The 21,103-nt window shown below is 44.9% G+C and overlaps 1 protein-coding gene across 5 annotated transcripts in view; it reads left to right on the forward strand.

The window, feature by feature from the left end:
• gpd2 (glycerol-3-phosphate dehydrogenase 2 (mitochondrial)) overlaps positions 1-21,103 on the forward strand; it is a 36,381-nt gene that overhangs the window by 9,215 nt on the left and 6,063 nt on the right. For all 5 annotated transcript variants that reach the window (XM_042078772.1, XM_042078775.1, XM_042078773.1 and 2 more), the window contains 9 exons: positions 738-901; positions 6,765-6,929; positions 7,630-7,774; positions 8,229-8,422; positions 12,120-12,254; positions 14,136-14,311; positions 17,318-17,449; positions 18,152-18,310; positions 20,916-21,028. In XM_042078772.1, coding sequence (XP_041934706.1) covers positions 738-901; positions 6,765-6,929; positions 7,630-7,774; positions 8,229-8,422; positions 12,120-12,254; positions 14,136-14,311; positions 17,318-17,449; positions 18,152-18,310; positions 20,916-21,028 — 1,383 coding nt within the window. The remainder of the gene's footprint in view (positions 1-737; positions 902-6,764; positions 6,930-7,629; positions 7,775-8,228; positions 8,423-12,119; positions 12,255-14,135; positions 14,312-17,317; positions 17,450-18,151; positions 18,311-20,915; positions 21,029-21,103) is intronic.

Here is a 21,103-nt window from a genome sequence, read left to right on the forward strand (position 1 = left end):
ACCATAAACTTGGTAGTGAATGGATGGATGTTCTGAACAAGGGTAGGCCTGTTGTCTGAAAACTGTATAAAGCTCTTTCAGTGTTTTGTGTTCTATAATTGAACTTTGACCTTGATGTTGTTAATACCTCTCCAAGCTAAGTTACAGGAACCAGTTCAGCGACTAGTCCTGGCTTCTTCATTTTCCCAAACAGTTGTCTGTGATATTGACCTGCTGTCTTAGATTAGATAGATTCTTAAAGACTAATGTTACCTTGTTTAAACAATCTGAAACTAGTGGAAACTTTGGAAACATTGTGGTTTTTTTTTCCTTCTGCAAATGCTGCTGATGTCTATGAGGACACCCTGGAGACACATTTGAATACAAAGTGTAAACGTGATCCAGATAAATATGTCCTCGTTCTATTCCCATAACAAGTGCATGTTGGTGCCAAGTATGTGAAAGGGGATTATAGAGTGGTTAACAGCACCGTTGTTGCATAGTTGTGAAGAGTGTTACGTAGCTGTTGAGTTGTTACCGCTCCAAGTGAGCATAAGTTAAGCCAGACCCTCATCTATCTTATCTTATCTTATCTTATCCTATATATATATCTATCTATCTATCTATCTATCTACTATCTATCTATCTATCTATCTATTTATCTATCTCTCTATCTATCTGTCTATCTATCTATCTATCTGTCTATCTATCTATCTATCTATCTATCTATCTATCTGTCTATCTATCTGTGTATGTAGGTGGTGGCAGCTCCCATACTACTGGGCTGGGATAAAGATGTATGACATGGTGGCTGGATCTAAGTGCCTGAAGAGCAGCTATGTGCTGAGCAAGAGCAAAGCCCTGGAGTACTTCCCCATGCTGAAGAAGGACAAGCTGGTCGGGGCCATCGTCTACTACGATGGTGAGTGTGTGGATGTGGTGTGTGTTTCTGATGGAGGGATCTGATCAACTCTGACGTTCTCTAAACAGTTACTGTAACACTAATAACTGGACACTGTGCTTGAAGGTGTGTGTGTGCGCATGCTTTACTTCATTCATTGTCGGTAATCCCACCCCTTTTTTTTTTTGTCATGATTCAGTGTTGCCCATGGCATGTTTAAAGTGCACACTACTACACAGGAGGCAGCTCATGCAGAGACCCATCTCTCTCTCTCTCTCTCTCTCTCTCTCTCTCTCTCTCTCTCTCTCTCTCTCTCTCTGTCTCTCTCTCTCTCTCTCTCTCTGTCTCTCTGTCTCTCTCTCTCTCTCTCTCTCTCTCTCTCTGTGTTTGGCCTCCTAATGAGAGCCAGTCTCTCTAGTCTACAGCAACACCCGCATAGCAACTCTCCTAGAAAAAAACAAACAAACAAACATGGACTCTGCTCCATAATCTCACATGGAAAACTACCACCGGCCATCTCACACCAGACCCACCGCCAGTGTCGAGAGCCGACATCTGTGCTCGAGAACCCCACATACATACACACACACACGCACGCACACACACACACGCATGCATACACACTGCCAAAAACACATCCCCCCTGCCACACACACACACACACACACAAATACACACACGCAGAGCCCTGGGCTGGCACTGGGAACACCCACCATATGCTACTGGTTAGCCCCAGTGTGGAGAGAGCGAGCCATGCGTTTCCCCTTCACTCAAGGTCTCCTGTCCAGCGCGCGGAAAAGGCCGCCTCGGAGGCCCAAGCTGTCAGGACGCGTTTGGGCGCCGCCACCCGGAAATTCTTCCTGAAAGCAGAGGAACAGGGAAAGGGGATGGGAACAAGGGGGGGTGGCGGAAAAAGAACAGCGCAGGTTCGCAGGGTGGGCTGGTGGTCAGGCGCACAGCGGGCATTCGAGCAGCGGCGGCACTGTCGACTGCCCTGTCCACTCCCTCTGTGTGTGCCTAGCTGTCATCCAAGATAGACAGTACTGCAGGGGGGAGAGCGTTTGGAAGCAGCGCCGGTGTTGCCGTATTTAAGAGACTAGTAGCGTCTTGTGGTGATATGTATGGTTTAGGTCTAGGGGGTGTGAGCGCCAATGATGGTGTGACAGTTGCTGTGTGGGAAGAAGGAAAGGAGAGAGAGAGAGAGAGATAAAGGGAACAATGATAATGAGCAGGTCCAGAGATGATATTCATCTGCCCCTCCCCTCCCCTTTGCCTTCTATCTACCACTCCACCTCCTCTACCATCGCTTTCTCTCTCCCTCACTTTCCCACTTTTCCCCTCTCTCTCTCTCCTTCCCTCCCTCCCTCTCTCTCGCTCCCTCCCTCTCTCTCTCTCCTTCCCTCCCTCCCTCCCTCTCTCACTCTCTCTTGCTCTCTCCCCCCACCTCTCTCCCTGGGGTTGTCAGACGGCTTTTCTCTCCAATTATTCAATCTGGGACAATCACGGCGGTGACATTTCAGCGTCTGACCTTCTCGGCCGCAGTCAGTCAGTCAGTCAGAGAGGGAGCTGGAGTCGGAGTTGGAGCCGAGTAGCCGCTCTGCTGACCGTCTGACTGCTGCCGCTGTACTCTTCCTCCTCCTGCTGCTGCTAGACGCACACACATGCACACACACACACTCACACACACACATACACACACACACACACACACACACACACACACACACACACACACACACACACACAGATGTCTTTGTTGGTCTTGTGCTGCTTCATTTTTGTTTCTTTCATTTAGTCAAATCTGGCTTTAGCCACAGTGTCAATATGCATTCACTCTGGCCAATAATCAGATTGTAGTCAGTCATGCATGAATAAGGACCTGTTTTGTGGTGTTGTCGCTATGCAGTCTGCACCCTTGACATAATCTATGAGAAAGACTGTGATATTTTTGCCTTGTTGGCTTCTCTCTTTCTCCAAAACAGCGATTGGATGTTATGGGTACTTTTCCGTTGTCGTTATCTCGTCTCTGAGCTTTTCTCTAGATGTTCCGCAGCAGTTCTGACCTCTCCGTGCCCAGCCCACCATACCTGATCTAATTTGTTTGTCAGGGTCAGAGACTGGGATCACATTAAGGGAACACAAGGGGTCAACGTCGTTACTGTTGTTTACCATCTATCTCCCCTCGAGATTTATTTGTGGACTTTCGAGCTCAATTGGTACTGTCTCCGTCCTCCTCCAGCTCTATTGCTTCCTTTCTTTCCTTCCCTCCTTCTTTCTTCCCTTCTTTCTTCAGCTATTCTCATCTCAATGCTCTAATTTCATCATGAAATCCAGGAAGTTACAGTAAGGAAGCCAAGCAATACAAGCAAACGCGGTGAAGAGGAAATTAAGACAGATCCCCTTTTAAGTTGAAACTGCTAAAAGGAGTTCTCTCTTTTTTTTGTATAATTATGTTTATTAACTTTTGTTGAAGTAACAGAAATTGCTAAAAGGAATCTCGCTAGCAGACTCGATAGACTTGGTCAGGAAGACAGGTTTACTCACTCTAGGAGGTCACCTCGTCTCTTGCATGTGTAAAGCAGCACACATACAGAGTTGTAGTTGTAACCTAGTCAATGAAGGTTGCAGTAATTTCCTGTGAATTAGCTGCATTGTGTAGGACAGTGTTTTATGCCAGTTAAAAAAAACAAAACCATATTAATACCATATTAACTGCCCACATGTATTAACCTCATAGCTTAAGAATGTTGCAAAATCAATATATAAACCTCGGCTTGGGAAATGATGGTACTGAGATAGCTGTCATGGGCAGCTGTATGGACAGCTAGCTAAGGAAGCTTTGTTGAAAAAAACATCAACAATGTTTGTTTTCAGTAGCTTTTCGTGACAGTAGTGTATCTAAAACATGATCTGAATCACGGCTGGAGTCAAGAAGTGTGCGATACTGCTGAAGCAGTCCAAATTTGTGATGGTGTTTTCATGTTGTTTCATTCATAGAATCTTTACATACACCATCATGATGTGATATATGTGTGTATGCATGTAGTGTTTTATTTTTATTTTTAAGGACATGGACTAAAGCTGTTTCTCTCATTTTCACTCTCACATGCTTCTGTTACCTGTTACTTATGTGTATGTTCATAGTAGTAGGTTTGTGTGTGTGTGTGTGTGTGTGTGGTGTGTGTGTGTGTGTGTGTGTGTGTGTGTGTGTGTGTGTAAGAGAGAGAAAGAGATAAAGAGGATAAAGGAATTGAGATCATTCTATTTTGTCTTTATTAGATGACAAGCTCTGCTTTGAGGAGCTGACATTTCTGCATTCCTTTGTCCTCCTAAATGATGAGGCGCATATGAGTGGAAATTATCAGATGAAAATGGCATATTTTTGCATGCCATTTTGAGCCATTATGCTGATTCCATTACCTTTCTCTGTGCCATTGTTACAACTGGTCGAGCTGGTGTTTGTAAATGACCAGGCCTTGTGGCTGTGCTGCTTTGTAAATAGAGGAATGCCCGTTCAGCACATTTCTCTGCCCTGCGCACACACATAAGAGCTTTGGGCTGTTTCTCCCGTGGCTACCTGGGGTTCATATGACCATGCACAGTATGCAGCCTCTCCCTGCCCACCGATCTACCCATAATTCATTCCAATATTTGCCCTTTAAATTTGCCCCCCTCCCCACCCCACTCTCTCGCTCTGTCTTTTCTTTCCCATAAGCTTGTATTGCCTTGAGCTGCGGCTAGATTTAGCTACGGCTGTGTGAGTTACTGTGCCCTGTGGTTGTCTGTCTAAGAGATGCACACACACACACACACACACACACACACACAGACAGACAGACACACACACACACACAAAGTCAGACCCACTCACACATGCACACACACACACCAACCACATGCATATCATACAGCCTTTTTGTAGGAGAGATGGTATTAGGAAAATATCTGTTTACTTTTTTTTAATCCTCTCTAGTGCTGACAAGGGACAATAGGGGTGTTTCTGCATGGGCATGTGGGTACGAGTGTGTGTAAGTTGTGAGGCTTAGAAGGGCAACATATGTTAACATTGGTTTACACTTAATACACACAGGATATACACACTGTTTATACATATGCAGTGTAGTCCATGTGTTTGGACAAGGACATGCTTGTTTGATGCATAATATGCATATATGGTTTTCAATGCTGTACATGGCTGAAATGCATTAACTTAAAAGTGGAAATTGGAGCTTTTCTGTCAGACACCAAACAGGACGAGGACCACAAAAGCGTCACGTTCAAAAGTTTATTTAAGGGTAGGGGGTTAAGGGGGTTTCAGGGGTTCCGGGGGGGGGTACAGGAGTTCCAAGAGTCTGCGTGTGTGTGTTCCCCCAGTAGCCGAACAGCGATGGCAGGAGCTGGGTGATCCGGGAAGTCCTGGGGGAAACACACACACAACAGCAATTGAAACGAAGCAGCAGTACAGTCAAGGACTAGGCGGTATTCGTAGAAGAGGGACGGAAGGCAGGTCAAGATTACCGGGGCTGGAGAACACAGAAGTAGTCGAGCGGGTCCGGGATCACAGGCAAAGAGTCAGAGGCGTTTTCCAAAACAGGCAGGTAACTGGTGCTGGTTGCAGACGATCTGACAAGTGTGGACTGAAAAGCAAGGCTTTATATACAGGGCATGATGAGTGGTGAATGCAGTGCAGCTGGTAGGTAACGAGGGTGAGGCAGAGCAGAGCAGGAACAGGTGGAGGTCATCAGACTTCAATCAGCGTGTGTTACCAGGCAGAGAGAGAGCTCATGACATTTTCATTGTTTTATTTTCAATTTAAATCCATATGCAAGAATCCAAACATACTTATGGACTACAGAGTGCATTTATTTATCAGAATACACAAAGTTCAAAAGAGGTTTTATTTGGATGACACTATTGGTCATTCTTCTCCATTTGCTGCTGTTCAACCACCAATCTATTACTACTACTACTACTACTACTGCTGCTGCTGCTGTGCAGTACCACTGTATGAATCACACTTAAGGGATATCCCCAGATACCTAGCAAATAGGTACCAGTCTTTATTGCCTTGAGCTGTGACTAGATTTAGCTATGGCTGTTTTAGTTACTGTGTCCCGTGGTTGTCTGTCTAAGAGACGCACACACACACACACACACACACACACACAAAGACAGATACACACACACACACACATGCACACACACACACCAACCACATGCATATCATACAGCCTTTTTGTAGGAGAGATGGTATTAGGAAAATATCTGTTTACTTTTTTTCAACCCTCTCTAGTGCTGACAAGAGACAATAGGGGTGTTTCTGCATGGGCATGTGGGTACGAGTGTGTGTGTGTGTGTGTGTTTGTAGTTATTAGTAAATATGGGCACTGTGACTGTCAGGTTGGCACAGTGTTTGCATGTAAGCACATGTGTGTGTGTGTGTACAGCAGTGCTCAGAAGTGTGTGTTTGTATGTATGCCAGTGAAGCACTAAGGGAGAGAAAGAGAGCGTGTGTGTGAGCATTAATGTTTTTTCCTTGTGTCTCATATATAAGCTGATCTGAAGTGACAGGGACATGTGTGATAGATCGCTTCCGACACAGTGGAGAGTCTCTGTGTGTGTGTGTGTGGGTGTGTGTGTGTGTGTGTGTGTGTGTGTGTGTATGTGTGTGTGGGTGTGTGTGTGTGGGGGGGGGGGGGGGGGGGGGTGTGTGGGTGTGTGTGTGTGTGTGTGTGTGTGTGGGGGGGGGGGGGGGGGTGGGGTGTGTGTGTGTGTGTGTGTGTGTGTGTGTGTGTGTGTGGGTGTGTGTGTGTGTGTAGAGGGTGCTGTGCCTGGGGTGGTTCCCTTGTTCTGACGCCACCCCCCCTTGTTCCCCTATTCTCAGGTCAGCACAATGACGCACGTATGAACCTGGCCATCGCTTTGTCCGCCGCCAGACATGGGGCCGCCATCGGCAACTACACAGAGGTGGTGCGGCTCCTTAAGACCACAGACGCACAGACGGGCAAAGAGAGAGTGTGTGGAGCTCGCTGCAAAGATGTCATCACAGGTACCTCACACACACATATGCAAAATATGTATAAACGCACACAGAGAAGCATACACACACACACCATGATAATAAAGCTAAGTGAAACTAGAAAAAGGAAACTGAAATGATGATTAGACAGGAATGTGGTGTTAAAGCTAGACTTTAGGACTCAGATTGATCTAATTTGACTGACGTCCTCACATGAAGCTCCTGTGGCTGTGTTTAACTGAGGATCACTGAAGTTGAAGTGGGAAACGAGAGCTTGTAGTGTTCTGTCAACAAAATATAGTGGATTACCTTCAGTGACGTTCATTTTGACAATTTGTGGTCATGTGTTGCATATGCAACAGTTTAGTTGGTTTTGTTTGAAGCAACTAAACTGAACCAGTGCAATCTTAATTCACGACACTTTATGTGATTTGTTGTAAGTTATGGGATTGTTATATGTGTGAACATATATTCAGTCTTGTAAAAATAAAGTCAGGAATATGTTTATATGTGCATCTGTATCGTATCGTATCGTATCGTATCGTATCGTATTGTATTATATCATATTGATACCGTATGGTATGGTATGATATGGTATGGTATGGTATCATATGGTATGGTATGGTAGGGTATGGTATGGTATAGTATGGTATGGTATCGTATTGTGTCCTATCAATCAGACTCAATCAGAAGCAGCAGCACCTATATGACCTCCATTGCGTCTTCACAGGCCAGGAGTTTGATGTGAGGGCCAAATGCGTCATCAACGCCACCGGTCCCTTCACAGACTCACTGCGGAAGATGGACAACCAGAAGACAGCCAATATCTGCCAGCCCAGTGCTGGCGTCCACATAGTCATCCCCGGCTACTACAGGTGACCTGTCTCGTCCTTTCTCTGCCTACTCTTTTGCTCACTTCTTTTTCCTTGCATGTTACTGTCTCTTTTACAGCTCCCAAAGGGTCAAAGTTCAGTGAAACTTCAATATGACTTTGAATCAAGTTTTTCCAGGATATGCAAAATATTATTTGCCTTTTATTGATGCAGCTATCTTTTTGCATACAGCTTAGTATGTAGTTAATAAATTGCAGAATGTCAGTCTTATGTGTTTATGATGTATGGGAGCACTGGTTGATTTGATAGACTTTAACGTGTGCCAGTGTACATTGTTGTTGTTGTTGCAAAATCTTTGTGAAAACAAAGTCTTCACAAAGATGTTTGACTGAGTCTTCAGTAGTTTCATACTGACATCCAAATGCTCTGTCATGAGAGTCGATAAGGAGAGACTTTGTTTTCATGTTCTGTGAATTCTTGCTTTACTGTGATACAGCCCAGACAACATGGGGCTGCTGGACCCAGCCACCAGTGACGGACGGGTCATCTTCTTCCTGCCTTGGGAGAAGATGACCATCGCCGGGACAACTGACACACCCACTGACGTCACCGCCCACCCCATTCCCAGGGAGGAAGACATCAACTTCATCCTGAACGAGGTCCGCAACTACCTCAGCGCCGACGTGGAAGGTGTGTAGTGTTAAAGATAAAAACGATTATATAAACTGATGTTGGTAGGAGGTATTTTCTTTTATGTTTTAAAAAAAAAAAAATATTAATCCAGATCCACTTGAACTCAACAAATCCCCCATTTAGCAGTCCTGTCAGCTTGGAAGATGCTGATCTTCTGTCCCTGATGTCTTAAGTCTTGTGAGGCTTAGAAGGGCAACATATGTTTACATTGGTTTACACTTAATACACACAGAATATACACACTGTTTATAAATATGCAGTGTAGTCCATGTGTTTGGACAAGGACATGCTTGTTTGATGCATAATATGCATATATGGGTTTCAATGCTGTACATGGCTGAAATGCATTGACTTAAAAGTGGAAATTGGAACTTTTCATTGTTTTGTTTTCAATTTAAATCCATATGCAAGAATGCAAACATACTTATGGACTACACAGTGCATTTATTTATCAGAATACACATAGTTCAAAAGAGGTTTTATTTGGATGACACTATTGGTAATTCTTCTCCATTTGCTGCTGTTCAACCACCAATCTATTACTACTACTACTACTACTACTGCTGCTGCTGCTGTGCAGTACTACTGTATGAATCACACTTAAGGGATATCCCCAGATACCTAGCAAATAGGTACCAGTCTTTGTTTCAGCCCTCACTCTTACTAACTTTTTATTGCCTTCAATTTAGTGTCTCCATTATAACTGTCACTTAAATATCATTTATGTGCCCTGTCTGACTCTTATAAAGGCCCATAAAGATTGATTAACTCTTTTAGACCTTAATGGAAGTATGTGTCAATAATCTTATATTGTGTTGTATGGAGAGTGTTTGTTGGTGGCGGTGGACTGTGTGACTCCTCGTTGGTCTTAGTCTCCTTTGGTGAACACACAGAAGCCTACAGACAGACAGACAGACAGATAGGCAGGCAGGGCAGCCTGTCAGGGAGTAGGGAGACACTAGGTATGCTTTCTGTGTGTGTGTGTGTGTGTGTGTGTGTATGTGTGTGTGTGTGTGTGTGTGTGTGTGTGTGTGCGTGCGTGTGTGTGTGTGCAATTGTGTACATGCATGTGAATGCTGTAAATCCACTTTGTGTGTGTGTGTGTGTGTGTGTGTGCATTTGCTTGCATGCATGTTCATACTGTGATTCCACTTTGTGTGTGTGTATGTGTGCCCCTGAGTATGTGTGTCTGTGTGTATATATGTGTGTATGATATATGTGTGTATGAAAGAGAGCGAGAGTATATAGCTGCTTATAATGTCCGCATGTAAGCATCATAACTGAATCACTCGCAGGGTCGGACATCGGTTTGACAAAGATCTGCATATAGTGAGGAGGACATGTCTAAAAACAGTTAATGTGTGTGAGCTGAATCCAGAATGTATTGATCCCCCCCCCCCCCCCCCAGAGCACGCTAATGCTTTTATATTAACTTTATTGTTAATTCAATGGCAAATACACGTATGACGTCTTGCTTTTGTCCTTTTTTTTGTCAATGAAAGACATCTAGTCCTTTAAAGCCTTTTCTTATCCAGTGCCTTGCTCCTTGGCAACTTAAAAGGTTCTCTGTAGTTCTCTGTGTGTGTTCTCACCTCCTTGCATGACACATTAAAATGAGTCATCCACTCCCCTTTAGTCAGTGACTTGCCTGCCGCTTGTTGCGTGTGAGAGGAGACAGTCAGTGGGTGAGCAGGGTGTTGTATGAGCCAACCAGACCCACAATGCACAGCGTTGACATCCATTCTGGTGGTTGGTGACAGATCGAGGGGAATGGGGTCACTTGTTTGGCCCGACGAGGGCTATATCCCCGCGGGGGGTAACGTTACCCCCAGTGGAGAGGTGGATGTGTGAAGGAAGTGGAGGAGTGAAGGAACGAGGGAGAGAGGGAGTGAGAGGGAAGACAGAGAGATGACGGGTAGAAGACCTTGCCTCTGGAGGTGGATGGTGTGGGGATCACTGGAGGTGTCCACACTGATGGATACAGTGCACAAGGCAGTGGATCAGGGCGATATATCTTACTCTGTGTGTGTGTGATGTGTGTGTGTGTGTCCATGTCTCTATGAGTGTGCATGTCCCTGTTTTCATATGTTTGTGTGTGTGTGTGTGTGTGTGTGTGTGTGTGTGTGTGTGTGTGTGTGTGTGTGTGTGTCATGAGGGGGGGGGGAGTGTGTCATTTACCCCGCAGTGGGTAGAACAGACACGAGACAGGGGCAAGAAGGACAGTAAAAATGAAAATGCAAGAGGGCAGAAAGAATCTGTCACAACCGATTTCTGTTCACCGCTGCTCATTTACCGGCTAAAACAGCATGTTCGGTGCAGTCAGCCTTGAGATCGGAGGACGATGACTCTCGTCCAGTGTAGCGCTTCTCTACTCCTCTGAACAGTCAAAGTGCTTCACAGTTTCATTCCTCACATTCATCCATTCGCTCACACACCGATGGCAGAGGCTGCCTTGCAAAGGTTTGGAGCTCAGTGTCCCGTTGGAGGACACTTCCCCTTCCAGTTGTGGAACGACTGGTCTACCTCCTGAGTCACTGCTGCTGCCGCCACCGGCTCTGACAGACTCGGAGTCTCCACTGTAACCTGTTCCCTGGACGCCCGCTCTGATCTTTCCCAACGAGTACAAGACTCCTGGCCCCTTCCAGCTTGTCATAAATGTTTCACAAATGCCCTTTGGTAATGAGACGTCTGTGTCTGTTTCCCCCCGACTCTCAGAAATATCAAACCTGTGTGTTAACGTGGGATTGTTATTTTATTTCTTTTATTATTTCATTTCTGAGATCGATTAGCAACTTGGCAGTGAATAATTAATGCCAGGGATGTCCCAAGCGCCGAGAGCCGAACTCCGCCACACCAGGAGTTTCCTTGCGCCACTGTGGCTGATGTGCTTGAACCCAGAGTTGAGAGACTGGATTTCTAACTCTGGCATTGTTGGCGCCAGTTCTTCTTCCCTGGGACTTTAGAGTAGCTTCACTCTGCACAAGTAGTACTGTATGTTTAGGAGACAGGAGCATTTGATGACAGATACAGGTTTCCCCACCATGACAAAAGACAACAGTGTCAAATTGCACTTTGCACGTTTTAAATTGCGCAGGTTGTGATTCACTGGCACGGTATGTGTTTTCATGATACTGAAGCAGGAAAAAGCTCAACGCATTGGACCAGGCCATGAGCTATTAGCTGAGTCTATCAGCTATCAGTCTTTATTCAGTCTGGTCGTTCATCTCCATTACAGTTGAACAGCTTAGTGTGGATTGGATTGTGTCACATTATATTAGTCCATGTTCCAGTAGAAGAGAGAAAATAAAGAATACAGTGTTATGTGTTAATGGTATGGTTTTTACTAATCAGTAGTGCTGCATTTGTATAAACTACAATCAACAACAGCTGTGCTGGGAAGCAGATGAATATTTTTTCCTTTGACAATGAGCGCACTTTTTAGTCACACATGAGAGAACAGCTGTGTAACTATTAACACAACACATGGTGGTGAATTTGGTTAAAATGTCTCTATGAGATTGTGGGTGTTATTCTGTGAAGTCAGTGAAACCTTAATTCATTGTTGGAAACACTCAAGAGTTCTTGAAATGAATGTTTGACCTCCCATTGTCTGTTGATTTGTCGCTCATGGCTGTGTGTGTATATTTGTGTGTGTGTGTGTGTGTGTGTGTGTGTGTCCTTCTCTGGTCCTCAGTGAGGAGGGGGGATGTCTTAGCAGCCTGGAGTGGTATCAGACCGCTGGTCACAGACCCCAACTCCCAGGATACCCAGTCGATCTGCCGCAACCACATTGTCAACATCAGTGACAGTGGACTGGTCACCATTGCTGGTCAGTCTTCTCACTTTTTATTTAGCCATTTTCTAATATGTTCATATAACATGAATAGGAATCAATATCACATGCGTGACTACTGTAAGAGCATGCAGGATCATAGCACAAGCTTTAATGTTAATAAAGAGACACACATTCAAAGACTTACAGCTAGGATTCACAGCTTTAGCTCCTTACAGCTACAGTACAGTATGTCAGTTTTAGGGCTGTCACTTTACGTTCGAAAATCGATTGCACAATCGATTGGACCAAACAACACAAGTTTCGAAAACTAAAATAGGGAATCGATTTTAACCAAATATACACTATTAATTTTAAACAAATTAAACAAATAAAAAGGATAGATGTAACAAAATTCACAAACAACAATATAAGAATATAAAAGAATTCCGAAGTGCAGTAAGCATTGCAAAAGCTAAAAAGAAAATTCCCACCAATTTTACGCACCGGAAACAGCTGTTTCAATCAGCTGCTGTGCTGCTCGTGTTTTGCCAAAAAATGGAGGACAACGCGATCAACCTGTGCGACATGAGGGACGAGTGATAGGCCCTAATAACTTGAAGAGTTCGATGTGGAAGTAGGCCTACTTCGGGTTTTTGGTATATCAAACTATGGAGAAGAACAAAGCGGTTGAATGAAGGGAGTTTGCAAAAAAATTGCGTATTTTTCAAGTCAATAAACATTCTTATGAATGTCTTTGTCAGGGAACATTTGACTTTTCAAAACCATAGGCCTGGAAGTCGCTCAGACAAGGAGTTATAAAGGCAATACCATTTGTGTCACCTAATGCACGACAAAATGTTGCTTGCGTGGTTAATTAATAGGTGATTTGATGACGGTTTTCAGCGAATTGGAGTGGCTCAAAGAGATCGGTCGGTCTGGTTCATAGGTGTGCGTATTTATTGCAGGTTCGAATCCATTTTAATGCTATAAAGTGCAGGGATGGATTACTGCACGGGCCTACTGGGCCCAGGCCCAGGGGCCCAAGGGGTCAGGGGGCCCTGAAGCCCAAGCCTTTGCATGGAATCATTGCCTCAATATCAACAAATCAGGATGTAGGCTATGAATCTGATTGAATTTAGTATTGGCCATCCCCAAAATGCACCAGAATACAGGAAATCACATCAAACAAATTTAAAAAATTCTGGGGGAGGACCCCCAAACCCCCCCTCCCACATATACGACAATAAGTGGGGGGGCCCTTAATACATCTGGGCCCAGGGGCCTGAAAGTTCATAATCCGCCCATGATAAAGTGTGCAAAATTATAGCCTTTATTTTTCATGTATTTTGTACGAGTGGTTGTAGTGTAATGATCATGGGATAGATATGAAATGCGACTTCAAATCAAAACAAGTACTTGTTTGTGATTGTTTGACAACTCTTGCAGCTGTGGTGAGAAACACGAGCACGCGCAAGGAAACCAGTAGGTGGGAAAAACCGGAAGGCACACAACACCTGCAGCAGTACCTGCAGGCACGAAACTTCACGCCAATAAATCATCAGAAATATTGCTGGCTTGCGTCTACAAGTGCCCTCTTTACGTTCGTCCTAATGCCTGTTAGTTGTTTGTGAATTGGCCTAGACCTATATTTGCCGTTGAAAATGGAAACGTCTGTAGACATGAAAAATCGATTTTACAATCAATTCAATGAACACTTATGTCTCAAAAATCGAAAAAATTTTTCACAAAAGTGACATCCCTAGTCAGTTTACAATTGCATTATATTTTGATGCAATTGTTCAAATGCATGTTTAATATGACACTAATACCACACCAAAACCAGTATCTGAGGAGCCTGATCTAATGTCTCCATTCTTTGAAATGGCTCAGAAGCAATGGGTGTTTTAGTGTTCAGTTGTGGTCGTCTGTCCGCAGGTGGTAAGTGGACTACGTACCGCTCCATGGCCGAAGAGACATTGGATACTGCAGTGAAGACCCTCGGCTTAACGGCCGGACCTAGCAGAACCATGGGACTGACCCTGGAGGGGGGCAAGGACTGGACCCCCACCCTCTACATCCGCCTGGTGCAGGACTACGGCCTGGAGAACGAGGTGGGCTCCTCTACCTGACAATGGTCAATATTTTTTTAAAGCAACACTGTAGTTTTCCCATGTCATCTTTTGGGAAGATTCAAGACTTGTTTAACTCATCTCTGGCTTCTGAGTTCTGTAAAATCTAGTAATGACGGAGTTAGAGGAGAGAGAGAGAGAGACAGAGAGAGAGAGAGAGAGAGAGAGAGAGAGACTCCTATGGTCACAAATCAGCAAAGCTCTGTTAAACATCCCACATACTCGACGCACCCGACCTGTAGCGCGACAATGTGACGTCACGTCGCGCGTGGTGGTCGCGACACTAGTTGCAATATTCTCCTGAACAGAGGTGTCGCTGTTGTGAAAATATTAACGCTAACTACGTTACACAGCAGAAGAAGCTGCAGTAAGAAACACTAGTAGCTAGCCTCTGTGATGGTACTTCAGACTTTGGTTGCTACTATTCACAACTACCATCATCATTATCATCTAGTTTCCAAGGTGTGTGCACAGGTAGATAGATAGATAGATAGATAGATAGATAGATAGATAGATAGATAGATGGATATATAGATAGATACTTTAGTCATCCCGAGGGAAATTTTAATAATTTAAACAGTTTAGTTAGCTGGCTAGCTAGTTAGCAGCTGGCTGAGTTTGTGTTATTTCCTGAAGTGGAAAGAGATTTTGTTCAGGCCTTAATAGATATCCTTTGTTTGAAAATAAATCGTTTCTATTCTTTCCTCTTAAATCCATGTGTTGCAACTCTCGCTGGTAACTTTGTTAACTTATCCAGCAAATTATTAAAAATTCACGACTATAACAAAACAATGCAACTCTCGCTTGCCCTCGAACTAGTCTATCTTCCTGTTTCCGCTTTGTCGCGCTCGTCTGAAAAAAAATGAGTGGTGCGCTACCTCGCGCTACCTGGGTTAAATCCTGGCGCGCCAGCAAGGTCTACGTCATTTTGACGTCACGTTGTCGCGCTACCGGTCGGGTGCGTCGAGTATGTAGAAGCCCTTATATGGCAGCGAAAGCTCATTTGTTTTTAGCCATACACAGTGATCCCTGGGCATTCCTGGCACGCTGGCGTCTTTTGTACCCTGTGGCATCCCTCACGCATGCCCACCCTGCGCTTCACCCATCACAGGGTGGCCCACACACAGCGCTGCGCAACCCCCCCCCCCCCCCCACACACACACACACATATGGCGCTGCACATCTGCCATGCCTCAGTGACCTCAGGGCATAGTCCCACTTCTGACACCGTGTGGAACAGAGGGGGTAGAGATGTCTGCGAGGTCCGTGGGTTTGGTAATTGAACTTGAGAAATGATTCAACCTCAGGAAAGCTGTCCGTATGAACACGCACACATACAGTACGCACAGTGAGACCGTCAGTGCAAACTAGTGCACACACAGTAATCCCAGTCACATCTACACTGTCTGCCAAACACACACACACACACATACACACACACACACACACATACACACACATACAAACACACACACACACATACACACACATACACACACACACACATACACACACACACACACACACACACATGTCAGGGATCTTCCGGAGTGAGTCCATCTCTTACCACAACCAAAAAGCAACGCGCAAGACAAACGCTTCACAAACTCACTCCCCGCACCTCCCGGTCAGCTAGCGCCGGGGCACTATTTATCGAACGGTTGGGATTGGCCTGGCTCCGCCTGAGGTGGACAGGCAGCATCCCCTCGCGGCCAGAGGGGAGTCAGAGTGGCGAGCCCTCGTTAGAGTGGGTCGGAGGGGTGGAGGTGAGCGGTGTGCGTGGGGGTGTGCTGGGCGTGGACGTTCCCCGCCACGCCGCCGCTGTTTGCCAGCATATTTAAAAAGGTCAGCATGCAGATATTTCTGACAGCACTTGACCTTTTTGGCGAGAGACATAAAAGGGAAAGGGGGAGCGAAAACGGGAGTGAAAGGGAGAGAGGGGAAGAAAGGATGGGAGAGAGAAGAGAGAGAGAGAGAGAGAGAAAGAAAAGATGAAAGAGACCTAGAGAGAATGAGAGATACAGCAAAGGGGAAGCGCAAGTGCAAGAAAGGGAAGGAGATAGTGAAGAAAAAGAAGACCTAGATAAAGGGAGAGAGAGGAAGAGAAAGAAAGAAAGAAAGAAAGAAAGAAAGAAAGAATAAAGGGATGAAGAGAGGGAGGCAGATCTGTTTGTTTTGCGGAGTCTCCTAATGAGGTGTCACCTGGTGATCCCCCTACCTGCCTGCCTCTCCCGGGCAGGGGGAGTGACTGCTGTGGAACACGTGGCATTTGCAAGACGAACTGGACAGAGCAGGCAGGCAGCTAGATGGACTCTGTAGCCATCATAGACGCTAGATTTTGAGTGTGCTGTAGGTTACCCGTGTTGCTCGGAATGCAATTTGGTTCTGCTGATAAATGTCATACTGAGTTCTGAAAGATGGCCTCTCAATTTTATTTCATATTATTAGTTTATTTATTTGTAGTATTTAATGTTTGTAGCTTTTCATAGCTACACAGCTTTCTAGTCTAGGACCATGGCAAAGACCATGGTTTGAAATCTATATTTTGAATGGTTGAGCAATATGTGTCCACTTGACTTTACCTGAACTCATTCAAAACCTCTTGAAGGTGCAACTCGATGGAGTGATCCTTATTGACACATTAAACAGCAGTGGTGAATGGAGCTTTCGTTAGGTTGTGTGTGGGTCTTAAGACAGCCCGGTTTGTCACACATATCAGTGGAATCTCTTGCCCGCATGCATCGCTTCCATTCATGCTTCCATCATTTCCACACTGACATGATTGTGGTAATAAAATAGTAGTAAAACATTAACCATAAAATAACTAATATAGTGCTTTCATGGAGGAGTTTTTTGATAACCAGACAATGCAACTAAGTCATGAAGACTTTGGTTCATCTAATTGACTTTTTCTCGGTTCTCAGTAAGTTGCTTGCTGATAGATACTCAGTGTGTACCAGCTCTGTCTATTTTCATCTCATCTCGCAGGTTGCTCAGCACCTGGCAGCGACCTACGGAGGCAAGTCTTTCGATGTGGCCAAGATGGCGCAGGTGACAGGGAAGAGGTGGCCCATCGTTGGAAAACGCCTGGTCTCCGAGTTCCCCTACATCGAGAGTGAGGTGAGGCTTTGCCTAAACATTCAACATTATTGGCTTTGTTTATCATCCTTGTACTCAAGTAGACTATTATACTCTAGATAAAGAATTCAAGAGCTATAAGCACATGTTCCACTGACAAATTTAAATGTGGGGCAAAGTGCTAAGTCAGTGAGCAAAGTGTTTCATGCATAAACTAAAGCTATTGCATTGCATGTGGAAGTTTTGAGCTGACCCACCGAGGTTAATGCTTAGGATCTTGCTCATGGCATTAAATTAGCAAATAGATTTTGTCTAGTTATTGAATTAACTTTAGTTAGACTTTACACTTTGTCCCTTATTTTGAGTTAGGACCAATTGTGTAAATTGAGCAGTCTGAGAAACATCGAGAAGAGACCTCAAGTTGAAATCAACTAAGCACAGATAGTGACTTGGAGGACAACTTGAGTGTGTGTTTTCTGTGTACACAGTGAGTGTGATGCAAACACTTTCCTCTGAGTGCTTTAAAGGATAATTCCGGTGTGATTTTGACCTAAAGTGTGTTGAAACATGATACCGAGTGTAAACGTATGTCTCATAGCTCACCTCGGCTTGTCCTCTGCACTCAGAATACGTACTCAGGTACGTTCACACTCGGTATCATGTTTCAACACACTTTAGGTCAATATCACAACGGAATTCTCCTTTATATCAAAGCCATCTGCTCTGTCTCACGCTGGGCCACAGGTTCTGTACGCCATAAAGGAGTACGCGTGCACGGCCATCGACGTGATCGCAAGACGCACGCGGCTGGGCTTCCTCAACGTGCAGGCGGCTGACGAGGCGCTGCCCCGCATCGTGGAGATCATGGCCAAGGAGCTGGGCTGGAGCGAGGAGAGGAGTCAGGTGACAAATAACAACAACAACATGTTTCATTTAAAATTAATTTAGTTACCCAAAGCACTTTTTACAGTGAGGGGGGAACCTCACTACAACCATCATGAATGTGTAGCACCCAACTGACCTGGGTGATGCATGGCAGCCATTTTGTGCTGAGGGAATCAATCAACCAATTAGGTGTCCAGATGGAATGAGCCAAGTTACCAATTTAGCCAGGACACCGGGAACACGCTACTCTTTGCGTTGAGTGTCGGGGGATTTTTGTGACCTCGGTTAGGACAAACCTCACTAAGTTCTCTCATGCAACCCTCCAAGGTCATTCCCCGTCTTCCTAAGCCCTGTTTCTTAACTGTGTGCCACGCTACACATACTCTTATTTGAATACTATCCCATGGCAGACTGACAAGGTCTTACATATTACTGTAATTGTATGGCAAGTTACAATGTGTCATAAATCCAACAGGTATCAGTATATGTGATGCTTACTGTCAGTAAGTCATTTTAGTCTAGACAGGGGTTGACTGCCACTGTACGCAATACTTGGCAGTAGCTTTGCGTTTGGATTGATTTCAAGCCACAATTCAATGTGCCTGTTGGCCTCACCTGAATCGGCACAATACTGGAGGCCAGTGACCCTAAATGACTGCCAAGCCAAGACCTGAAATGTTCTCTGTGCTCAAATGCACCAGCACTCTATTGTTCCTGTTCATGATTAAAAATAGCCCACATGGATGAGGTGCCGTAAAGACAACAATTAAAGCACACCCTCCCATGGTTGTTTTCAGTAAACTGAATGTATTCCATGTGTCCAATCGTTGAAAATCGCAAAGGGAGGGAGGGCGAGAGAAAGAGAGAGAGGCAGGTAGAGAGGGAGAGAAAGATTATTCTTTTCCTCCGAACGTACATTTTACTCCCTCCATTTCCTGTGATGCTATTAATAGGCCTGGTTCCCTGTGCTCGGCTTTGATGGGGATTCAAGTTCTCAGGAGGAGTTTTCTTAGCGGAGTCACACAATACAGGGGAGGGGACACACCCATGCCTCAACACACACACACACACACACACACACACACACACACACACACACACTCAGACTGATTGGGTCTGCTGTTTGTGTACGTGCCTGTGTGTTGAAATCGTTCCCGAGGGGTCAAGTCCCTCTGTTACAGTAGCCCCCTCTCACATGACACCATCTCCTGAAGCCATGGAACAGGTACAGCACAAACAGCAGGGCTCTATCAGTCGGCTCCATTGCTGGATGATGATAGGGACACTACTAAAGGTAGTCAGTTCATTACTTTTGTTCTCCTAGGCACATATTACAGTAATAAAAAGAATGCCCTCATTTTAATGCAATGTGCTTTAAAACTAATTACTATAACATGTAAATAAGGACCCCCACGTTGAGAGGTATAAACTGACACATACGCACAGTACATAACATACAATACATATGTACAGTACATACATTACATAAGTCCCTGAAGACTCCTTAAAATTAAAATGATTTCTTTTAGTTCAGAGACCGGAACGTCACTTGGCTGTAGGCTGCAGTGGGTATCTGTAGCTCTCCAGAGGATACTGTAGCGTGTCATGTAGATCCAACTCAACTCAGCCACCCCTCCCGTCTTACAGTGTAACTACTGCACCATTATTATGAGCTCTCCTGAAGAACTCAACACCTTTGGCTCACGTAGCCACTGAATGGAAAACACCTCAGCCAGATCTGGCCCAAGTTTCAGCCAGAACCGCGCCAGGTCTGGGTAGAAAGACGAGAGAGCAACTCAGAGGCACAGTTCAGTGAGTGAGAGGGCGTAAGTGAGGGTGAATGACTGGAAACAGTTCAGCCTGTGACAGGCATGAGAGAGACAAGCAGCCAAGTTCACCTCCGCCTCTTTGTGTGTGATATGACAACAAACCATTTAAAAGCAGATCAGATACCATTCGTGTCCCTGGCCACTTTTTCTTCCTTTAACTCAATGTGGGAAAGTTAGTGTGCTGGAATGCATGGCATTTGATGAGAACTTTCTTCAAACAGATGTGGATCAGTGCTATTAGTCATTAGTGCTTAGTTTCTATGCTAGGTGTGTTACAGTAATACACAGACAGTAATGAGGTTGACTGCTGTCACATAGCCACCAGTCGTAGTGCTCCCTGGCCCTTCCCTATACAAAAGACACCATCACAAATACTTTGATTTAAATCCCATCAACAAAACTGTTGTTCTGATCAATCATATATGATTTTAAAGGTAAATGTGGAACTCTGCAACCTCACAGCACTCTTCCATAAGCTTTTCATAGTAGTAGATACAGGGCCATAGGTGGCTTAAAGTGGTATTACGAGAGAGCAGGCCCGGCTTCCGTGACTATATCTAAACAGTTTAGAGCACAGGAGTTTTTGATTTTACATCAAAACGGTTGTTTCTTAACATTCTGTGTATATTCTTAGGTCATTTTTTTAACGTTTTAAACAAAACAACACCTCCATATAGCAACTTTTAGTGCTTATGCCTAAAGAGCTGTAATGTGGAGTGATTCTAGATGTGTGTGTAGAGGCTGCTACTAGCACGGCCACTGAATGCTCCTGCGCTGTACTCCTGTGTGTGCAGGAGGAGATGGAGGCAGCGAAGGAGTTCCTGTATCATGAGATGGGCTACAAGTCCCGCTCAGAACAGCTGACCAAGACCTCCGAGATCTGTCTCAACGAGCAGGAGGTCAACAGGTACAAGCCCACATGTTTGTCTGTGTCTGTGTGTGCGTGCGTGTGTATGTGTGTGTATGTGTGTGTGTGTGTGTG

This window comes from Alosa sapidissima, chromosome 22 (assembly GCF_018492685.1).
Source record: "Alosa sapidissima isolate fAloSap1 chromosome 22, fAloSap1.pri, whole genome shotgun sequence".
Taxonomy (NCBI): domain Eukaryota; kingdom Metazoa; phylum Chordata; class Actinopteri; order Clupeiformes; family Clupeidae; genus Alosa; species Alosa sapidissima.